General features: G+C 47.0%; 1 protein-coding gene across 7 annotated transcripts; it reads left to right on the forward strand.

Annotated features, from left to right (window-relative positions):
• Positions 1–146: 146 nt before the first annotated feature.
• LOC103094291 (zinc finger protein 501-like) lies at positions 147–17,535 on the forward strand. 7 transcript variants are annotated; one of them, XM_056794682.1, is made up of 5 exons: positions 147–265; positions 3,725–4,258; positions 4,368–4,494; positions 8,833–8,961; positions 14,785–17,535. In XM_056794682.1, exons 3-5 carry the CDS (start codon positions 4,461–4,463, stop codon positions 16,032–16,034), a joined length of 1,413 nt encoding a protein of 470 aa, XP_056650660.1. In that variant the 5' UTR covers positions 147–265; positions 3,725–4,258; positions 4,368–4,460; the 3' UTR covers positions 16,035–17,535. The 7 variants fall into 7 exon arrangements, with proteins under 7 accessions (XP_056650660.1, XP_016282760.2, XP_056650652.1 ...); XM_016427274.2 differs by having other exon boundaries at positions 3,725–3,902; positions 4,114–4,494; XM_056794674.1 differs by having other exon boundaries at positions 3,725–3,902.
• The last annotated feature ends 1,907 nt before the right edge of the window (positions 17,536–19,442 follow it).

Consider the following 19,442-nt stretch of genomic DNA (forward strand, 5'->3'; position numbering starts at 1 on the left):
CCAACCAGGCGAACAGAGACCCGGGAAACCCAGTGACAGAGGGAGGGGGCGAGAGGAGGCGGAGCAACGGGTGGGGAGGGAATTGGGGGCGGCGGAAGGCCGAAATCGCCTCAGCCCCAGGACAGCAGAGAGCGCAGAGGCTTCTGGGAAACGGGAAGTCAGAGGCATCCTCTGTTCTCACCCCCTGCACACTTCCCCAAAGACCTGACCCGCTAGTCTCATTAGCGGACCTCGGCCCACCCTGCTCCCAGCGCCTAGTGAAAGGGTAATTCGTTTAGGAAATGGTGAAATGGAGACAGCGGGGAAAGAGGGCGTCCCTCTCCCGGGGAACCGGAGGCCTAGAGGCGGAGGAGGCACAGGGGAGGGGCAGGCAGCATCAGCCCCGCCCCCACGGCTTAGAGCGGGGAATGAGGCCGCGGGAGCCCCTTGGGGAGGGATGGGGCTCCCTTTTATATTGTCGGGGCTAATTCATGGACACACCTAATCACCTCCGAGGCTGGCAGCTTCAGGTGACAGCCACTTTGCCAGCTTACGGTCGTCACACAGTGTATCCAGCCGGCTCCCTCGAGCTTGGGGGGAAGAGGCTGTGCCTGCAGCTACCCCTTCGGGATCTTTCTGTCCTGCTAAAACGCCCTGACGAGGAGGGGGGGGGGGGGACAGAACGAGACAGAATTGGAACACAGCCCTAAGGATCCGGTCTGACCCCTTTGGACCCAGGCCCGGAAGCGCCTACTCCCCAGAACCCCTGCAGCATCCCAGTCAGGATCCCGTCCCTGAGCTTCGGGTAGAGCCCTCCTGTTGAGGAGTAGGCCTTGGGTTCGGGTTGGGCTGGAAACTTCTCCCTCCCAGAGCTTTAGCTGTTGGCAGCCGGACCCCACCTAGAGCCTTTGAATTCCTGGGGATCCCTCTTCCTTTGAAGGGCATTAAAACCCCTCCTCTTGAGTTATTGTCATTCCTCCGCCCTGCTGAAAAGGCCCCTGGTGCTACTTTGGGAAACCGTTATTTGGGGCTGGAGCAGGCTAGGAAGGCCTTTAGGGAAGCCCGGGAGGGAGAGCATGCCAGCCTCCCCAGGGAGGGGCTGAAATGCCCAAGTGCCAAGCAGGGCCGGACCTGGGCCAGGGAAGGGGACTGCCGCAGAGGCGAGGAGCACCAGAGAGCCCGACATGAACCCTTCTTTTGCGGACTCCCCACATGGAAGCATCACCTCGTCCAGGCTAAGTGCTTCGCCGGAGGGGGAAAGCGCCAGGCTACCGGAGCCAGCGCGCGTGCGCGCCCTTCTTGACTGGTCTCATCTTCGAGAAGGAATGAAGAGGGCCGCCGCTGCCGGCAGGTGGCGCGAGAGATCATTCTCGGCCAGGACACGAAGAGCTGGTTGCCATAGTAACCTCAGCAGAGGCTGGGGAAGAGCGGGCCCACCTTCCTTTCGGAGCCTGGCCTCAGCCGCTGGTTTCTTCCCTCTGCCAGCTGGAACCTGTGCCCTGAGGGCAGGCCCAGGGCCACCTCCCGGGTGGGATTCGGGGAAGGGAAGGGAAAAGCACTGGTCCTTCTCCCTCCTCAGCTCAGTGTGCCCAGGAGGACCTGGAGCCAGAGGGAATGGCCCCTGGGAGCCCCGGCCTCCAGGCCCAGGTGAGTGAGCGCCCTCCAGCGACCCGAAAGGGCATGGAAGGGAATGAAGCCGGGAGGGCCTTGCCCTGGCACTCTGCGGGGATTGCAGACTATCACCCCTCCGCGGTCTCCATTCTTTCGGCAGGCCTGGTGCCCGCCCTCTCCCCCCCCCCCCCCAAGTCCGGCCAGGCCTCTCCAGCTCCTGTTCTGATGCAGAAATTGACCTGGTCCGCTTTAAGAAGAAGAAATGGCCGTTCTGTGCTGCCACCTCCCCCTGGGGAGCTCCCAGCCCAATGGGGGAGAGGAAGGAGGCCTCCTATGGCCTGAAAGGCCCTTGCATGAGAGAGGGCAGGCCAGGGTCCCTGGGTCTGAGAGGAGGACGAGGGGAGAAAGTGCAGAGATGCTGGAGTGCTTGGCCAAGTCCCTGAGGAACTGAGGTGAGCAGGGTTACATGACCTGCCCAGGGTCACACAGCTCCCAAGTGTCTGAGGAAACACCCCAAGCCCGCCACAACCCAGATGCCCCAGACAAAGCAGAATGACTTCTCTTCTGCCAGAACCCCACTTTCTCCCGTGTTCAGCACAGCTGCCTTTCCAGGGTCCAGAGCTAGGAAGTGTTGGAGGCTGGATTGGAGCTCAGGGCCCCAGGATCTTTCCCCATTTCAGAGCTGTGCCAACACTGACTCAGTGTGCTCGTCTTTCCTTTGGGAGCCTCCCTTCTTGAATCTCCCTGGGTCCTTGGTTCGAATGGCCGCCTCTTTACAGAGCCAACACGGCTGGTCCCCCTCCCCCCTTCTAGCAACAGGCCATTGCAGGCGGGGCTCAGCACCCATTTTGCCAGGCCTCATCTTCAGCTCCTTATTCACACCTTCCTCTTGGCCTGAGCTTTCTATCCAGCGCAGGCTGTGGTATTTGGGGGTTCCAGAGGAGGAACTGCCCATAGAAATGTTCATGATCAGTCTCCCAACAGGGTTAGAAAAGGCGGGTTAGAGTCCTTGGCATCCACCCTGGTTAGGCAAGCAGGGTCCCTCCTGGCAAGAAGAGAGCAGAGATTAGCAGGAGAACCCAAGTTCTACACTTAGCTTCCAGGCAAAGGACTAAAATGTGGCTAGAGCCAGCCTGCAGAAGGAGGTACTTGATGGCACCAAATCCTATCCACTGAATTTCATCCCAGGTCAGAGAGGGCAGATTTTCTCTGGATGTGATTGGGTTTGGCTTCCCATGGGGGATCCCAGGCCACAGTTCTGTTTTATTTTCCCTGGAGAAGCTCCCTTTCAAGGATTTCAGCCCTGTGTGACTCCAAAGATACCATGAGAAAGACGGATGCATGGGAATCAGGGTGTGGTGGAGAAGCCAATCCCAGAAGTCCCAAGGAACTGGAGCCACATGAGAAATGAGTTTTGTCCTTAAAAGATGGTTTGGGGTTCACACCCCAACCCTTGACGTGGTAGTAAAGATGGAGGGGAGGAGGCTTGAGAAGGAAAGTGCTTTGGATTAACTTTTGTTGGGCAGGTACCAGGTAGGGGATCGGTCAGAGATCAGTCATTGCTCCAGGAAAGGATTGCCTTCCTTGAGTGAGAGCCCACACTGTGGAGACGGGGCAATGCTGAAGTGACACAAGGACCCCTGGCGAAAAGGGAAGGGTTCTCAGTTCTTGGGGGAGTCTCCAGAAGCATAAAAAACCAATGAATTCTTCAGTTCTTGAGAAGAACGGAAGCCAGAGGTGAAATGACCAGTGAAATGACAGTTTTATGCACAAGACAGAGAATTGTTAGCAAACATCAGAATTGCCAATTGGAAAATGGAAGTAAAAACAAAAATTCAAATGGAAGACCGTTAAGTTCCAAGCCCATTGGCCCAACACCTGTTGGCCATGGAATAGGTTGGGAATACAGGTGACCCACCAAATATCAGGTCTTTTCAGATCTGGCTAACCATCTTCTGGCTTATACATGGCCAATGGGTCATTCTTTTGACTCATTCTCCCAGGTCTCTTAGAGTCCGCAGGCTATGTTTAGATGGTTTGTTTCTCAGAAAGCAAAGGTTTCTCATGAATTAGTTAATGAAATACTGCTTTTAGGAGCCTTGACCCTTTCTCTGTCCAAAATATCTTGTTCCAGCAAAATAAGGGTAACTGACAGAGATATTTTGGCCAGGACACTTCATACTGAGAGCCACCGTAAGGTCTCAGTGGAACAACACAGGGCATTCTTCTGGCTGGAAGCTAACTCATACCACTCAATGAAGTCCAGATTCTGAGAAATATCTCTTTAGAAGCCTCCTCATGTTTGCATCCAGGTAAGACTTAATTTCAGCCATTCAGGAAACAAAACTCAATTTTTCCCTTTAACTTTGTTCTCTTGTAAGGGAAAACTCCCACCCACTCCCCTCCAGAACATACCCGAATACTCTGAACTTTTCCCAAACTCTCTTCAGAATTTTCTTTATGGCTAATCAGTCCTGAAAAGGCCATTTCACATCCCCTTCTCTTTCTCCTCTTGGCTCCCAGGGAGAGCGCAGGCTTTCTCTCTGACCCTGGACGTTCCTTAAGAAGACAATTCTGAGCTTGATTTCACCTGATTCAGTAGAACTGCTCTTCTCAGCATCCATTGGGCTCCTCAGGACTATGGTGTTGACCTGGACATTCAGAAAGGGTGTGCCCTTTGGGAATATCCCATCTCTGTGCTTCAGACTCCTATAAATGGGGAGAGTGTCATTGTGAAGTCTTTCAGCCCTCTGTCCTATGATTTTGGCTGCTTTTAGGAGGCAGTGACGTTCCGGGATGTGGCTGTGGACTTCAGCCAGGAGGAGTGGCGCCTCTTGGCCCCTCCCCAGAAGGAGCTGTACAAGGAGGTGATGCTGGAGAATGCCCAGAATTTGCTCTCTCTGGGTAAGGAGCACTTCCCCTGGTAACTGGGTTCGTGGTCCAAGGGAATATCTGTTTCCTGGTGTGTGCGCCAAGTTGGCAGCACCAATCAGTTATAAGGAAGGGGAAAGCACTGGTCTCCTGGGTCCCCCAAGAGACAGGCTGCCAGGTTTTCCTATAACAGATCTTCACCTGGTGGGATAAGAACTCAGGAGTTTCCTCTGTCACTCCTATAACTGTCTCTTCCCCAGTCTAGGGAGCTCTGGGTCAAAGATCAAATTGTTGGCAAAGAATCTCAGACATGGAACTAATCTCAGAGGCCATTTAGTTGCATGTCTGCCTGGACCTGTGTTTGGTTTGCCAAACGGATCTCTGAAAAACTGTGCAAGGAACTCTTCATGCAACCTCTTCCTCTTTTGCTTTGATATTCTTATTTTCCCCTGACTTCAGTTTGTAGCTCACAGCTCCTCCTTGGGCCTAGGGTGGGAGGTTTGTCCTTTATCTATTGCCCAACAATTTCAGGCCAGATGGAACTGCAAAGGAAGGGAAGAGAATAAGCATTTTAATTCACAGTCTCTTTACCTAGTGCTTTGTGATATGAGGTCACTTCTTCCTCACAATGACCTTCCAAGTTAGGGGATACTGTTATCCCTATTTGAAAGCTGTGGAAACTGAGGCAAAGGGAGGTCTAGTGATTGGAAGGCCTGATTTAAATTCAGGCACTCCTGACTCCAGGCTCAGGGCTATTAGACTATCAGCTTCCTCTAATTTCAAGATTGTGGGAACTGTGGGATGAGTTCATTCTTCTGTGAAGAAAGTACACCAAGACCAAATTTCCTGAGTCTGGATGGGTTCTATGATTTTCTCCCCCCTCTGTTACCCCTGAATCAATGCTATGGATGTGCTATTCTCCAGGAATCCTGAGAATCATCCTGTGTTCCTTCACTGCTCGCATGTCCCCGTGATTGTCAGGAATAACAGACTGGTTGAGGAAAAGAATTTGGAACAATGAGGGTTGGTTGAGTTCCACAGCAGGAGCATTTCCTGACAATCACGGGCAAACAGGCAGGCGCTCTCCCATATGTAAACCTCAAAATTCCTTAGACTTATAAATGTTGGAAATTTCACCATTGGGATATTTCATACTTGGAAAATTTCTTACTGATAGTCTATTGGAATGGGAACCCCATTGGCATGGGAGGTTCCTTCTCTTCCCTTCTTAAGATTACTTTAGGACAGAAACCTTTTGCTGAACAATGGAAAGGACTTTGACCTATGCTTAAGCATAGAACAGGAATTTCTTTGAATCATGATTGATTTTAGAATTGATACAATGGAGATACTTGGAATCAATCTCCACCCTATTCAGTCCTAACAGGATTGAGTAAGGGCTGTAGCCTAGATCAAAATTTAATTATTCCAATCTCTACCCTACTCAGGTTAACAGGATTTAGAAAGGGCTGTAGCAAAGGAGCAAAGATTTAATCATTTGAAAATATGACCTTCAACAGACATGTGCAAAGCCTCTGGGCGGTCCTGGGTTAAGCTAGAGCCTCCATTGGCACAGGGAAATTGATGAACAGTGGTTGGTAGATGGGAGAACTGAGGGGAGGAACTTGGATGGTTTCCTTAAAGATAGGGGGTCTGAAGACTCGAAAAGGGGTGGAGTAGTTGGTCTGTGTGGTTCGTGTGGGCTCTGAGAAGCTTGCTCTGAAGGAAGCTGAAGGTGGGGGCCTCTGAGACTGTTTCTCCATTTTGGTCACGTGAGTAATAGGGACTGATCTCTTTTCTTTGCCCCAGCTATCTAAGGGCTTGGGCCTTTTGGCCCAGCCTAAACATAAAGGGTATTTAAGCCCTATTCCCTTCTCTCCCTTTTTCTCTCTCTCTATCTCTAATTCCTTTCTTCCTCCTATTGTAATTAAACTCCATAAAAGATTAACTGCTGACTTGAGTTTTCATTTAGGAATTACATAGCTAAATTCCTTGGCGACCTTAAATTAATATATATCAGTCTTTTAAAGTGATTTCCTTGTAACATTGTGGCGACCACGAAGGGACTAAGTGGTGAGACGGTATAGTAAAAAGGCAAGGAATTTCAAAAGTTTTATTGAGAGGATTCTTTAGACTCCCGTGTGGTCAGCCACAATGAACAGTGCAAAGGTTTAGAAAGACTTCAGAGAGTGAGCAGCAAGGTATCAGGACGGGGTAGAAGTTGTAACCGCGAAAAATGTGGGTTTCAAGACTGAATTGCCAAAACTGTAAAGGTTTTGGCCAAACTGTAAAGATAATTTTTAGTGTCTTGATTTAAATCAAAAATAAGTGGTCGCCATGGGAAAAATTCCCAAATATGAAATACCCAAGTCAGCTGGGTTTTATGGAGATTTTAATTAATACAAATGAAGGAATTAAGGAAGGGGAGAGAGAGAAAATAGTATAAAGGGCCAATGGCCTAGGCCTGAGTCTTAAGAGAGATTAGTCAGTCTTTAATCACTCACGACAAGATTTGTCCCAAGCAAAACTCCAGTCCTTCACTGAAATCCTCAACTTCTAAACTTTAAGTTCAGAGACCCAGCTCCTCCAAACTAACTCCAAACTCTCCCCTCCATGGTGTAACAGTTAAAATTTAGGGAGACTGAGGCAGGTAGAAATTAGTTTCTCTCTGCAAGGAGTATTATATTTTTAGAGGTTTATTAAGGATTAAAGAATATACAAGTAAGAAACATGTGCCTAGGCCAGAGGCCTAGACAAAATAACCTCACATCACGGAAGAGCCGCGTCTGCTCCAAAACGGAATTCCAAAAGACCCCCAAAAACCTTTGCCACCAGCTTAAATCCTTCCTCGATCTTGGCCCACCTCAGAATTCCCGTGAGATTACAAAGCATTTTGGGGAAGTGGAGCAAAGGCTTGTGGGGGTTGTAGTCCTGTATTCGAGTCTATTTTTTACATTGGTGAACTCCCAAACTGAACTACGAACTCCAACAAGTCCGAACTCCAACTAAACCGAACTCCAACTCCCTCAATTTAGAACTCTCCTTCCTTTTAAAGAAATTTTCTCTTGTGTCACCTCCCCTAAATGTTCACATCTGCCAATCACAGTAGACGTTTCCCCCAGGACTGACCATTCTTAGTTCACATCTTTTTTTTGTTCTCACCTTCTCTGATTCAATTATATCTTCTGAGTATTTCACACCTCTTGCTAAGCTCGCCCTTTGTAAGTTGCTTGACCTTTTAGTGATTAATTTAACCTTTGTAGGTACTTAGCACCCCTTTGTATTAGATCTAAAAATAGACCCAGCTTAAGGTTCCAGCTTTACTATAAGTACAAGTCGGGGACTTTCCATTGTTCAGTCAGGAGTTCACAACTTTGTCTTCCCCTAAGGCACTGTCTGAGTAGGGTGGAGTAATGTTAGAGTTCCCAATACATTCCTGATCAAGTACCTCCATTGTTTAAATGGGGAATAGCCTTAACCAAATGTTCTAAGGTAGAGTCTGAGCAATTTTAAGATTCACAAAGCTGATTCATCAAGGTTCCTGTGTCTGGATCTAGAACATGAACCCTTTTCCCCAGTCTGGGCTCTAGGGGTTTCTGCCAGAGTGGAACAGAACAGGATTGGGAGTGGGGGTGGGCGTAGAGCAGAGGGATTGGCTGTTTCTCAGATCAGGTCCCACAACAGGGCAATGTGGCATTTCATCCTATTTCTGTTACTTATATCATAAGCACCAATGGGTGAGTGTGGACTCATGGAGAATACCATGGAGAGATTCTTTCTCCAGATGGAGTAGCTCTGGACTCCCACCTCTTTCCCTAAAGAGAAATCAGTGACAAGGTCCCTGACTGATTCCCCATGCTGTGTTAGGTAATTGATTTAAGGGTTATGATGATGGAGAGACCAGATCTGCCACCCTCCCCCCTCAGCAGTTGGTTCCTTCAGTTCATGACACTGGAAGACAACTCTGAGTGAGTTTCCTGATAAATCTAATAGATAGCTCTATCTTTGAGTAGTTTAAACAAAGGGGATTATTTAGGACAAGGGGAAGGGCAAGGAAGTTTGATGGAAGAGACGGTTTAGGGTTTCCCTAATTGTAAAATACTCCTAAGTTGAAGAATAGTAGAATAGAGTCTTGAATTGAGGGATATGGCTAAGAGGTTGAAGATTTTTAGTCACTTTTGTCCAGTAGGGAGAAGTCAGTAAGAGAAGGATCTTCTCAGTCCTTACTCCTTCCTGTCTCAAGAGCAAGAGAGACCCCTTCTCACAGTTTGGCTGTTCCTTTCAACAGTCTCCCCCTGGTCACCATTCCATTCCAGAATGCTTCTTGATTGACAGCTTTCTGCACATCTTACTCCTTTGGCTTTGTTGCAGGTTTTCTCCAGTTTTCTCATTCACAATGCCCAGGGCTCCCTGTTCCCAGAGAAGATCTGATCTCTTATTTGGAGCAGAGGGAAGCCCCATGGATACGGGAGCAAGAAGGCCGGAGGAGCTGCTGTCCAGGTGAGCCAGACGAAAGCAGGAGTACAATTACCAGAGGCTTCTGTGTGTTGTAATGAAGCAAGTGCTAGGTTTCAGGGCAGGAAAACCTAACTTGGAATTCCTTTTCAGATTTTTTTTTTTTTAGCAGGGGCTTCCTGGGCAAGTTGCTGAACCAGGGAGCCTCAATTTCCCCTTCTGTAAAATGAGGAGGTTGGACTCCATGGCCTTTCAGCTGCCTTCCAGTGATCAAAGTATGATCCTAAAGGAAATCATTGTTTTTGGAATTTGGGGATGTGGAACATTCCCAAAAATGCCAAAAGGGTTAGGGTTAGCCTATCTAGTAGGAATATTCCAAGAGCCAGAGTTCCCAGTAAGCAAAATCAGTTGATTGCTTAGGCTAGCAATAACCAATGACTTGATTGACCCAAGATTTCTCTCCAGAATCAAAGCCAATTTCATTCAGCATCTTGATACTGACATTGGACTACAATGTTGGACGCTCATTATTCTGCCCTCCCTGAGACATCTCTAATAGGTGGGCACTTAATGAGGAGGTAAGTTAATGTTTTCCAGGGCCTCCCTGAGCCACCCTCATGATGATGGGGAATGTCTCACGCCTGATCACAGGGTAATAACATCCTCGCCAGTCTGGATGGGAAAATCAAATTAGAGCTGGTTCATGAATTTTCTCCTCTTCATCCCAATGGGGGAATCAGAGACACAGCCATTCCACACATACCCCCCACACACACATTTGGCCAAAACCAGTTTTGTTTGCTGGACCGGATGGAGCTTCTATTCTCAATCTTAAGTATCCCAATTTGAGAAGCTTCTCTGGGGCAGGAAACACGGGGGCCTTCCTAGCATTGTCAGGACAAAGTAATGAGGGAAAAGGCTTGGAAAAGTACACAGCCCTATTGGAAACGCAATGATACACTCAGAGCATTATGTCAAAGTAAAGGGTTGCAAAGCAAATCCCCTGCTGTCAGGGAGCTCTGAGTCTGCTGGGACAGACACCATGCAAGCAGCTGTGCAGAGCCTGTCTGTGCACTGGAAAAAGTGGAGCTCATCCAGAGAGGGAAGCCAGGCAAGTTAGAGAGGGCGGAAAGAGACTTCTTCCGGAAGGTGGGCATTCTAGGCAAAAGGGTAGCCAGGAAATGGGGTAGAGCGCCCTCTTCAAGATCAAATGGGAGAGAGAAGCTGGGGGGAGGTGGGGAGGCAGACCTGAGGAAGTGCTTTCACAGCCCTATAGAACAGTTGACATCGGACCCTTTGGCATGGGAACCACTGGTGCTGGCTGAGGAGAGGATGACACGGGTCTTTCCAGAGCTTTGGGACAACGAGTTTAAAAAGTAGGTGGAGCATTGACTGGGCTGGGGAGAGGCTGAGGCAGCTAGACCAAGCAGCAGGCTCCTGCCGTCCCTCAAGTGTGAGGTGGCTGGGGCCTGACCCAAGATGGTGGCAGGGTTAGGAGAGATGTTACAACGAGGCCTGGCGGCAGGTGCAGTGTGGAGTTCATTTCTGAGCATAAGGAAAGAAGGAAGATGGAGGGGGTGGGGTGGGGTGGGAAGGAGAGTTTGGGATAGGGTAGGAGGAGAACCAGAGGACAGAAATGTCACTAAAACCTAGAAAGGGGAGGAGAGAAGCCACTGAAAGAGTCAAAGCCTACAGATGAGGCAAGAAGGGGGGAGATGAAGAGATGGCTGGAGAATTGAGCAATTTCGAGATTCTTGGTCATTTTGGAGAAAAGAATTTCAGTTGAACAATGAATGCTAGACAGTGGCAGATGAGCAGCTCTAAGGTGCTGGATGACATCTCCTGAGGATGAGTGGATCCAGTGAGAATGTTTGGAAGATAAGCGAGAAATGATTTTATCTGTTGTCATGGGAAACATTCTTGGCTCCTGAATGTGCGAACGCCTGAAAATTAGAGGGAAATGGAGAGAGCAGAGAAAGGAGCGTCCTAACTTCCGATGAGGGGATGAAATGGGATCCTTCACATGGGGAAAGGGGTTTTCTTTAGCAAGCAGAAGCTGGCCCTTTTCATCTGCTACTGAGGCCAAAGGAAAACGAAGGCATCTGGTGAAGGTCTGGAGGACAAGAGAGCTCTTCAGACATGGCCATTTTTTCCAGTGAGATAGGAGTCCAAGTTCTCACTCAGATAAGAAGGGGATGGGAGCTGGCCAGAAGGGAAAGTTGGAGATAAATACAAATACTGGGGGAAGCTGCTGTGGCGAGTGGCAAAGGGAATTTTGGGGGCTACGGAGATGTCGCAGGATTGCCTTGTTGCAGTTAGGGCCCTGCTGAGATTAGGGAGACTCAATTTGTAGTCACCCCAGACTTCTGGTTGCATGATTTTCTCTCTCCATTCAGCGGCACATGCACAGGAGCAAAAGCTGCCACCTTCCTTGGAAGTAATGCCAGGTGAAGCTTTGCCTAATGAGCAGCCCCAGGCCCTTTCCTGATCTCTGGGGCTCAGACTTTGTCCTCTTCTTAGAGAATCGGGTGACTCCCAGGTGTGTGTCCACCCATAATATGAGACCCTTCAGGAGCCTAGAAGAGAGTCTCTGTGATCTTCACAATTGGGTCAAGTCAGGTTCCATCAGGGTTAGAACCTGATAAGGTAGTTAAAGGTGATCAGGTGCCAGAGAGAGGCAGAAAGGTGGCTGAGGCTAGAGCATACATTTGACAGCTAGGAGGGAGGCCAGGAAGCAAAAATTGATGGATGGGCATGGGATAAGCATATGAATTAAGCTTTCTTGCTGCCCTCTAGAGGGTCACCAGAATGAACTGGTACTTAAGATAGCGAAATGTAAGAGGGGAAAGGGGGTTATTATATAAAAAGATTGGACTGGATTATTTGAAAATAAGGTAGCCAGGAATTTAATTTATTTTAATTTAATTTATTACTTATTATTAATTTATTCCAAAGAGATTTATCTATAATTTCATATAATATCATATATATATAATTTATATAATATATATAATTTATAATATAATAATATTTATATTTATCAACAAAATACAGAAAGAGTGAAGTAGGGAAATCAGAGAGAGGATAGGGTAAGATATCTAGCCTAAGCACTAAGTCATTTACTACCAGCCCCTGGCTCAACCGCATGTGGAAAAGTTCAAAAGTCAGTAAAGAGCCATCTCATTGCCAGAAGCAGCCCTTCGAGGGTGCTTTTAGAAGAAAAGTGCTTGTGGGTCATAATGGATTCCTACTGGCCTCTCCTGGGTGCATGCACCGCAGGCCTAGTTTTCAAAGAGCTTGCTCTCACTGCTGGAAGAATGCTGACCCAAGGACCATCTTGACCTGGTGATTATAGCTCTGGTGAGAGGAGATTACAAGGGAATTCCTCTGGCTCAGTGTCAGTCAGCCAGGCCTGTGCGCATATGCATGGGAATGTCCAAAGTTCCTAGAAGTTTGGGAACAATCTGAGTTGAAAAACTCAAAAAGAACATGTTCCACTTGATCAGAAGCCATTTGAGTTTGATGTAAGTGCTGCCCAAATGCACCCCAAGAGCATTGTGTACCTGGTAAGGATTGTTTGAAAAAAAAAACAATGCAGAAAAAAGCATGTCTTGGAGTTGAAACACGCACGTTCCTCTTATCCCAGAGGACCAATATTGGTGTAACAAAATTGGGCCGTTACTTACTGCTTCAAGTGTCGTTAATGAATTTGTGGCTCAAATCCTGTGGAGCATCATCTCACCTCTCCATAGGGTTTATGAACTGTGACAAGGAAATCACTTTAAAAGACTGATATATATTAATTTAAGGTCGCCAAGGAATTCAGCTATGTAATTCCTAAATGAAAACTCAAGTCAGCCGTCAACCTTTTATGGAGTTTAATTACAAATAGGAGGAAGAAAGAAATTAGAGATAGAGAGAGAGAGGGAGAGAGAAAGGGGAGAGAAGGGAATAGGGCTTAAATACCCCCTCTGTTTAGGCTGGGCCAAAAGGCCCAAGCCCTTAGATAGCTGGGGCAAAGAAAAGAGATCAGTCCCTATTACTCACGTGACCAAAATGGAGAAACAGTCTCAGAGGCCCCACCTTCAGCTTTCTTCAGAGCAAGCTTCTCAGAGCACACTCCAACCACTCAGACAAACTCCTCAACCACCCCCCTGAGTCTTCAGACAGCTCTATCTTTAAGGAAACCATCCAAGTTCCCTCCCCTCAGTTCTCACATCTACCAATCACTGTCCATCAATTTCCCTGTGCCAATGGAGGCTCTGGCTTAACCCAGGACCGCCCAGAGGTCTCTGGCTTTGCACATGTCTGTTGAAGGTCATATTTTCAAATGATTAAATCTTTACTCCTTTGCTACAGCCCTTCCTAAATCCTGTTAACCTGAGTAGGGTAGAGATTGGAATAATTAAATTTTGATCTATGCTGCAGCCCTTCCTCAATCCTGTTAGGACTGAATAGGGTGGAGATTGATTCCAAGTATCTCCATTGTATCAATTCTAAAATCAATCATGACTCAAAGAAATTCCTGTTCTATGCTTAAGCATAGGTCAAAGTCCTTTCCATTGTTCAGCAAAAGGTTTCTGTCCTAAAGTAATCTTAAGAAGGGAGGAGGAGGAACCTCCCATGCCAATGGGGTTCACATTCCAATAGCCAAGACCCACTATCAATAGGAAATTTTCCAAGTATGAAATATCCCAATGGTGAAATTTCCAACATTTATAAGTCTAAGAAATTTTGAGGTTTACAGAACCACTAAATGGGAAGATCTGCAAGAGGACTAATGCTGAAGCATTACCTTCCTTACCAAAGGACCATGGAAGAGCATATTTGTAGTCATGGGAAATTCCATGCACTTTTTCAGTTGTGTTTATTAGAAAGATTTTATTTTAGTGAGCAGAGATAAGAAGATAGGTAACAGCTTATCTTTCAAGATAAAAAACAAGTCATGGGCTTCCTGAGAAAGGAAGGGGCCAGAACAAAATCTCTTAGGCCTTAGGTAAATTCAAAAACCTGTGTTGGCGTTCATCATGAGATCTCAGATACTGCACCCAAAAAGGGAATACTGAAAGTAATCCCCAGGAAAATTCAATTGTGCTTCCTGATGTGATAGATCGATCATGAAGTAATGGGAATATTTAGTATATGTGCACCCAGTGGCATGGTATCTGTGAAGAAATAATTGAAAGTACATACGATGGAAAGGAAGAGGATAAGTGGAAAATGGAGACATTTTGCTTAATACTGTTGTCAGAGCATGCCCAGTCACTGGGTTTGAGTTCTAGACTCCGCTACTGGTATTTGGGTCAAAATCACTCAGTCATTCTGAGTTCCTGGCCAGAGTTAGGGTTGCAATGAGAATGCCAGCCTTGCTTGTGTCAACGTGATTGTGTGTGAAGCTCTTTGTAAATTAACTCATCCTTCAGATTTGCACTTAAGGCATTTTCAAATGATTGATTCTGTAGTTTTATATGGTCTGTTACCTTGTAAATACAAGTTGACAGGGTGGAAGTGGGGCAGTTCCATTGGCCCATTGTGCTTTGTTCAACCCATTGCTCTATGACCAAAAGCTGGTAGAATGTTGGGGGTGGAAGAGGTCATTTTACAGGCCCACAATCACTAATGAGAATCTTTATTTTGTGCTGTACCATCTGAACTGCCTGAGACTTATACATTATAAAACTTGTACTCTGAAGTATGGAGGGGTCTCAGAGCACAAGCAAGGTCTTGGATCCTATTTGTTGAGGGGTCAGGTCCCTTTAACAAATAGTTATTGGCTCAGAACTCTGCCTTAGTTGTTTTATTACAGATTGGACAAATTGTTGGTGTTATGTGACTGTGTATATATGTTTTCCTGTTTGTATCTTTCAGAAGGAGAGATCAGACCCAAATGGAAAGAGCCTCCTACAGAGCCAGTCTTTTCCTTGGAAGGAACTCACAAGCAAAGATTTATGAATGATGGTCCCTGGTACGTCACTTGGAGAGAATTCTGGGCTGAATATCAGAGAATCCTCAACAAAGAGAAAGCTCATAAAGCCTTCGGTCAACAGTCATCTTGTATTTACCATCAAAAAACCGATACCGAAAAGAAACTACATAAGTGTCATGCATGTCCTGAAACTTTTAATAAACAGTCATCCCTCATTCGACATCAAAGAATCCACACTGAGGAAAAACCTTATGAATGTCATCAGTGTGGAAAGGCATTTGGGCAGAGAGTCAGCCTTGCTCAACATCAGAGAATCCACACTGGAGAGAAAATTTTTAAATGTCATCATTGTGGTAAAGCCTTTGGTCAACAGTCATCTCTTATTTACCATCAAAAAACACATATTGGAAAGAAAACACATGAGTGTCATGAATGTTCTAAAGCTTTCAGTGAACATTCATCCCTCATTCGACATCAAAGAATCCACTCTGGGGAAAAACCTCATGAATGTAGGCAGTGTGGAAAGGCTTTCATTCAGAGGGCCAGTCTTGTTCAACATCAGAGAATCCACTCTGGGGAGAAACCCTATAAATGTACTCAGTGTGGGAAGACATTCACAGTGAGCTCCAGTCTTGCTCTGCACCAGAGAATCCACACTGGGGAGAAACCTTATGAATGCAATCAGTGTCGAAAAACATTCACAAATTGTTCCAATCTTGTTCTACATAAGAGAATCCACACTGGGGAGAAGCCTTATGAATGCAGTCAGTGTGGGAAGACATTCACAACAAGCTCCCATCTGGCTCGACATCAGAGAATCCATACTGGAGAAAAACCTTATGAATGCAATCAGTGTGGAAAGACATTCGCCCAGAGCTCCAATCTTGCTGGACATCAGAGAATCCACTCTGGGGAGAAACCTTATGAATGCAAACAATGTGGAAGAACATTCACACTGAGCTCCCATCTTGCCCGACATCAGAGAATTCACTCTGGGGAGAAGCCTTACACATGTAATCAGTGTAGAAAGACATTCACCTTGAGCTCCAGTCTTGCTCAACATCAGAGAATCCACATTGGGGAGAAACCTTATGAATATAGTCAGTGTAGAAAGACATTCACACTGAGTTTCCATTTTGTTCCACATCAGAAAATCCACACTGGTGTCAACCTCAAAAATAACTCACAATGACCAGAGTAGTTATATGAAAACACATCTTGAATCGGGAAGAGAGAGATGATGATCACAGCTACTTCACAGAGCCACCACTTTGGCAAAAGACACCAATAAAGAGAATTTCCACTGAACTAAAGAACCTGGGGTCGTATGAAAGGAAGGACAACTGATTGCTTCCATAAAGTCTGGAGAAAGAGGATGTAGACAGAGGCTAGGGTGCCTGGAAGCAGCCTCATCTAATAGGAGAAACTAAGAAGAGTACTTATGGTTTCATTCTATCTGCTAATCCTGTCTAGAGTGATGAAGGGGTGCCTAAGGGTGGTTCATTGTTCAGTCTGGGTTCAGGGTCAGACAGAGGGTTTCTTGAAGGCAGTTTTTGAAAGATAAGAATCACACTGGAGTTTTGTAAAACCAGGTTTTCACTGGAGAGAACCCTATGAATGTATTCAGTGTAGAAGTGTAGAAGGACATTCAGAGTATGCTCCAGGCTTGCTGGAGAAATCAGAGAAACCTTACAAATGTAATCAGGTTGGAAAGGTATTCACAGGCTTGTTGAACCCATGCTGGAGAGAAATCTTAGGAATGTAACATGAAAAGATGTTCATACACAGCTCCAGTCTTGCTGAACATCAAAGAAGCCCTTCTGGGGACACTAGAAAGCTGCTAGTGGAATATTGGGCTTTGAATGCCATTTACCCCAGAAAACATTGAGAACCATTTGAATGTTTTGAGTAAGGGCTAAAACGATGGTATCTGCTCTTTAGAAAAATCATTTTCTTGGCTAAATGGATCCTGGATTGAAATGGGAAGAGAACTGAGGCAAGTAGACCCATGAGGAAGGTATTGACTAATGCAGGTTGAGGTGATTAGGGCCTTCCCTAGAGTGGTGGCTGTGCCATTGAAGTAGTCTGAATAAGGGAAGGAAGTAGGTTAGATAATGAAATTGAAGTCGATACAGCAGATCAAACCCTTCCTGCATGTTTTAGGATACTGACCCAGTCACCCCCAAGAGGCCAGGCAGCTTATATAGGTAGGCAGCAGGCTAGAATCTAAGCTAAGGCTGAGAAGCAGAAAGATCAGGGAGGGAACAAAGGAACATACTATCAAAGAGGTCTTGATGGAATGCAAGATAACACTTTGCTAACTAGGGATAACCAACGAAAGCTAACGATCCCTGAATAACCTGAGTATTGTCCACTGTCATGGATCATACATACCTGTGTTTGTGATAAGGTCTGTCTGCTTGTCAAATAAGCACCTGTATGTGAAAGGAAATAACTGTGTCTTGTAACCCATATAAAGGATCCTGTAATGCCCATCTGATACAGCTTCCGCTAGGGGAGGCTGTCCCAGCGGGTGGATTCTTTAGTCTTTATTTTTTTATCAGTCAATCAAAGGGTTGCAGGAATTGAATTTCTGGGTGTCTGGCCTCCCTTTATGAAATGCCCCCACTTGACCATCTATCAAAGGCGTTTGCCCAGCTTTAAGTGTTCAATAAATGCTAGTTGTTACTTTAGGTATTTGTTTACCAACCTATCGTCATTGAGACGTTGGGACGGTTCCCTTTTGCCTTGTCCCTTGTAAATGCTTAATCCGTGCTGCTGGCTTCCTGGCAGGAATCAGCTGGCTCTTGTCCAGATACTGAAGCCTATTTGTGGCACACAATTGGAGTAGTGGGAGAGACCTCAGTGATCCCTAGTCCTGCTGACACCCAAAAAAGAACAAGAAGGGCCCATCTAGCCTATACTGAGGACCTCCACAGAACGGGGAGCTCTTTCTACCTCCTGAGATAACTCAGTTGGCTATCCACTGGGCCACTGCACGACACATCTTGATTTCCAATGAATAAAGGAGGGCGTTCCTCTAGTGAGAGCACACATTGAATCCGTAATATACCATGAAGAATTGTGCCTGAAGAGAAGGGTTGGCAAATTACTGGGAATCTCTAAAAGGGGGGGATGTCCAGCCCCAAATTGGGCCAAAAAAGGGCACATGTTGAAACACCTTCACTTTGAATCTGGGACCCCATCAGTACTGCCTTTCCGGGAGCTCGAATGCTCAGCAATTAAACCCCTTCCCCAGTCTCTAAGGCCTTGCAAAGATGGTCTGAAATAGGGGTCTGGTAAATGGGAGCACAGATGGCCCCTCTAGGAAGGCAAAGGCAAAGAGCTCATCACTCTTGGTCATTCCTGGTCCTCCAAATAACCTTTGGGAAAATTAATTTTTAAAAATAATTAAATTTAAATAAATTAAAATTTTAAAAAATAATTTTAAAAAGCCTTAGAGAAAATGTGTGTTTATTAATAAATGAAGGCGAGAAGAGAGAGATTTCCCCCAAGGAAAGATTGATTAGCCTAATTCTCCATTTGACTGGTTACGGCCTTCTACCCACAGCACAGGAGAGACGGTCATATCAATTTCAGAACGGAAGAGAGCCCAGTGCACTCACTACATGGGTTTAAAAGCCTTTCCCAGCCCACCTTGCTCTGTCATTTCCCTGCCCCAGCCAAGGGTCCTGGGCTGGGCAGATGCTAAGCTCTGGGCTCTGCTGCTTCCGGCATTCCGCTGCCGCATGGGTGGACGTGGTGGTTTCGTCACTTGTGGTCCCCCCTCTCTGCCTCCTTGTGGCCAGCGGCTCAGGCCGGGCATCTTCATCGCCTCTTGGCAACAAACATGGGCAGTCTAGCTGAGGCTGTCTAATGGTTGATTAATAAAAGGGAAAGGATGAGAGGTGAGAGAGGACACATCGTTTTGGAAGAAACCCTCCCTAGATCTAGCCTCTCTGTTTGCTGGCAGCAGAGCAGCCCCCTTGCAGTTCAAACAGGGAGGCACAGAGGTCACGCTCTGCTCTGGTCTCAGTTTACCCGCCTTTCCTGCTAGGCCACTCGGCTCCCTTTATTGCTGGTTTTCCCGCTGACCCCAGGCGGGTACCCGAGTTTAGATTCTACCCTGGCGATCGATCGCGTCCTTCACCTACTCTGGTGTGGCGACGGCGTGCTGGGCTGCTCCAAGCTCTGCGCTGCTCTCTTGCGTGTGTGGTGGGATGGGGAAGTGGAGCGCCCTTGACCGGGCCATCTTAGCTCCCAGCATGCAGCTCCAAGACGTGGTTTTGAGGGGTAAAAAAAGAAAGGCGTCCAGGCAGGAGGGGCAATAGCTGGGAATGGGGGGGGATGGGCCGACTCATCCAAGGCAGACCTCGGGAGCTTCCCAGCTTACACTCGGCTTTCCAGAGACCTCGGCAGTCTGGAAGCGAGTGTGCTCTGGGATCCACCTTGTCCTTCTGGGCTCAGGACACCGGCCGGGCAGCTCCCCCAGGCTTCCTTCTCCAGTTGAAGTGCCCAGTTCATTGATCCCAAGGATGAGACCATGACCGACAATGTCTGAAAGTGGCTGGCCCTGAGGCTGGGGCTTGCTGTGGTGACA

The sequence above is a fragment of the Monodelphis domestica genome, chromosome 1, assembly GCF_027887165.1.
Source record: "Monodelphis domestica isolate mMonDom1 chromosome 1, mMonDom1.pri, whole genome shotgun sequence".
Classification (NCBI taxonomy): Eukaryota; Metazoa; Chordata; class Mammalia; order Didelphimorphia; family Didelphidae; genus Monodelphis; species Monodelphis domestica.

Coding starts and splice junctions, on each gene's coding strand:
- LOC103094291 (XM_016427273.2), top strand. CDS start 1,164: ATGAACCCTTCTTTTGCGGACTCCCCACATGGAAGCATCACCTCGTCC. Junction 1,627..8,832: donor GCCCCGGCCTCCAGGCCCAG/GTGAGTGAGCGC, acceptor GCTTTGTTGCAG/GTTTTCTCCAGTTTTCTCAT. Junction 8,962..14,784: donor CCGGAGGAGCTGCTGTCCAG/GTGAGCCAGACG, acceptor TGTATCTTTCAG/AAGGAGAGATCAGACCCAAA.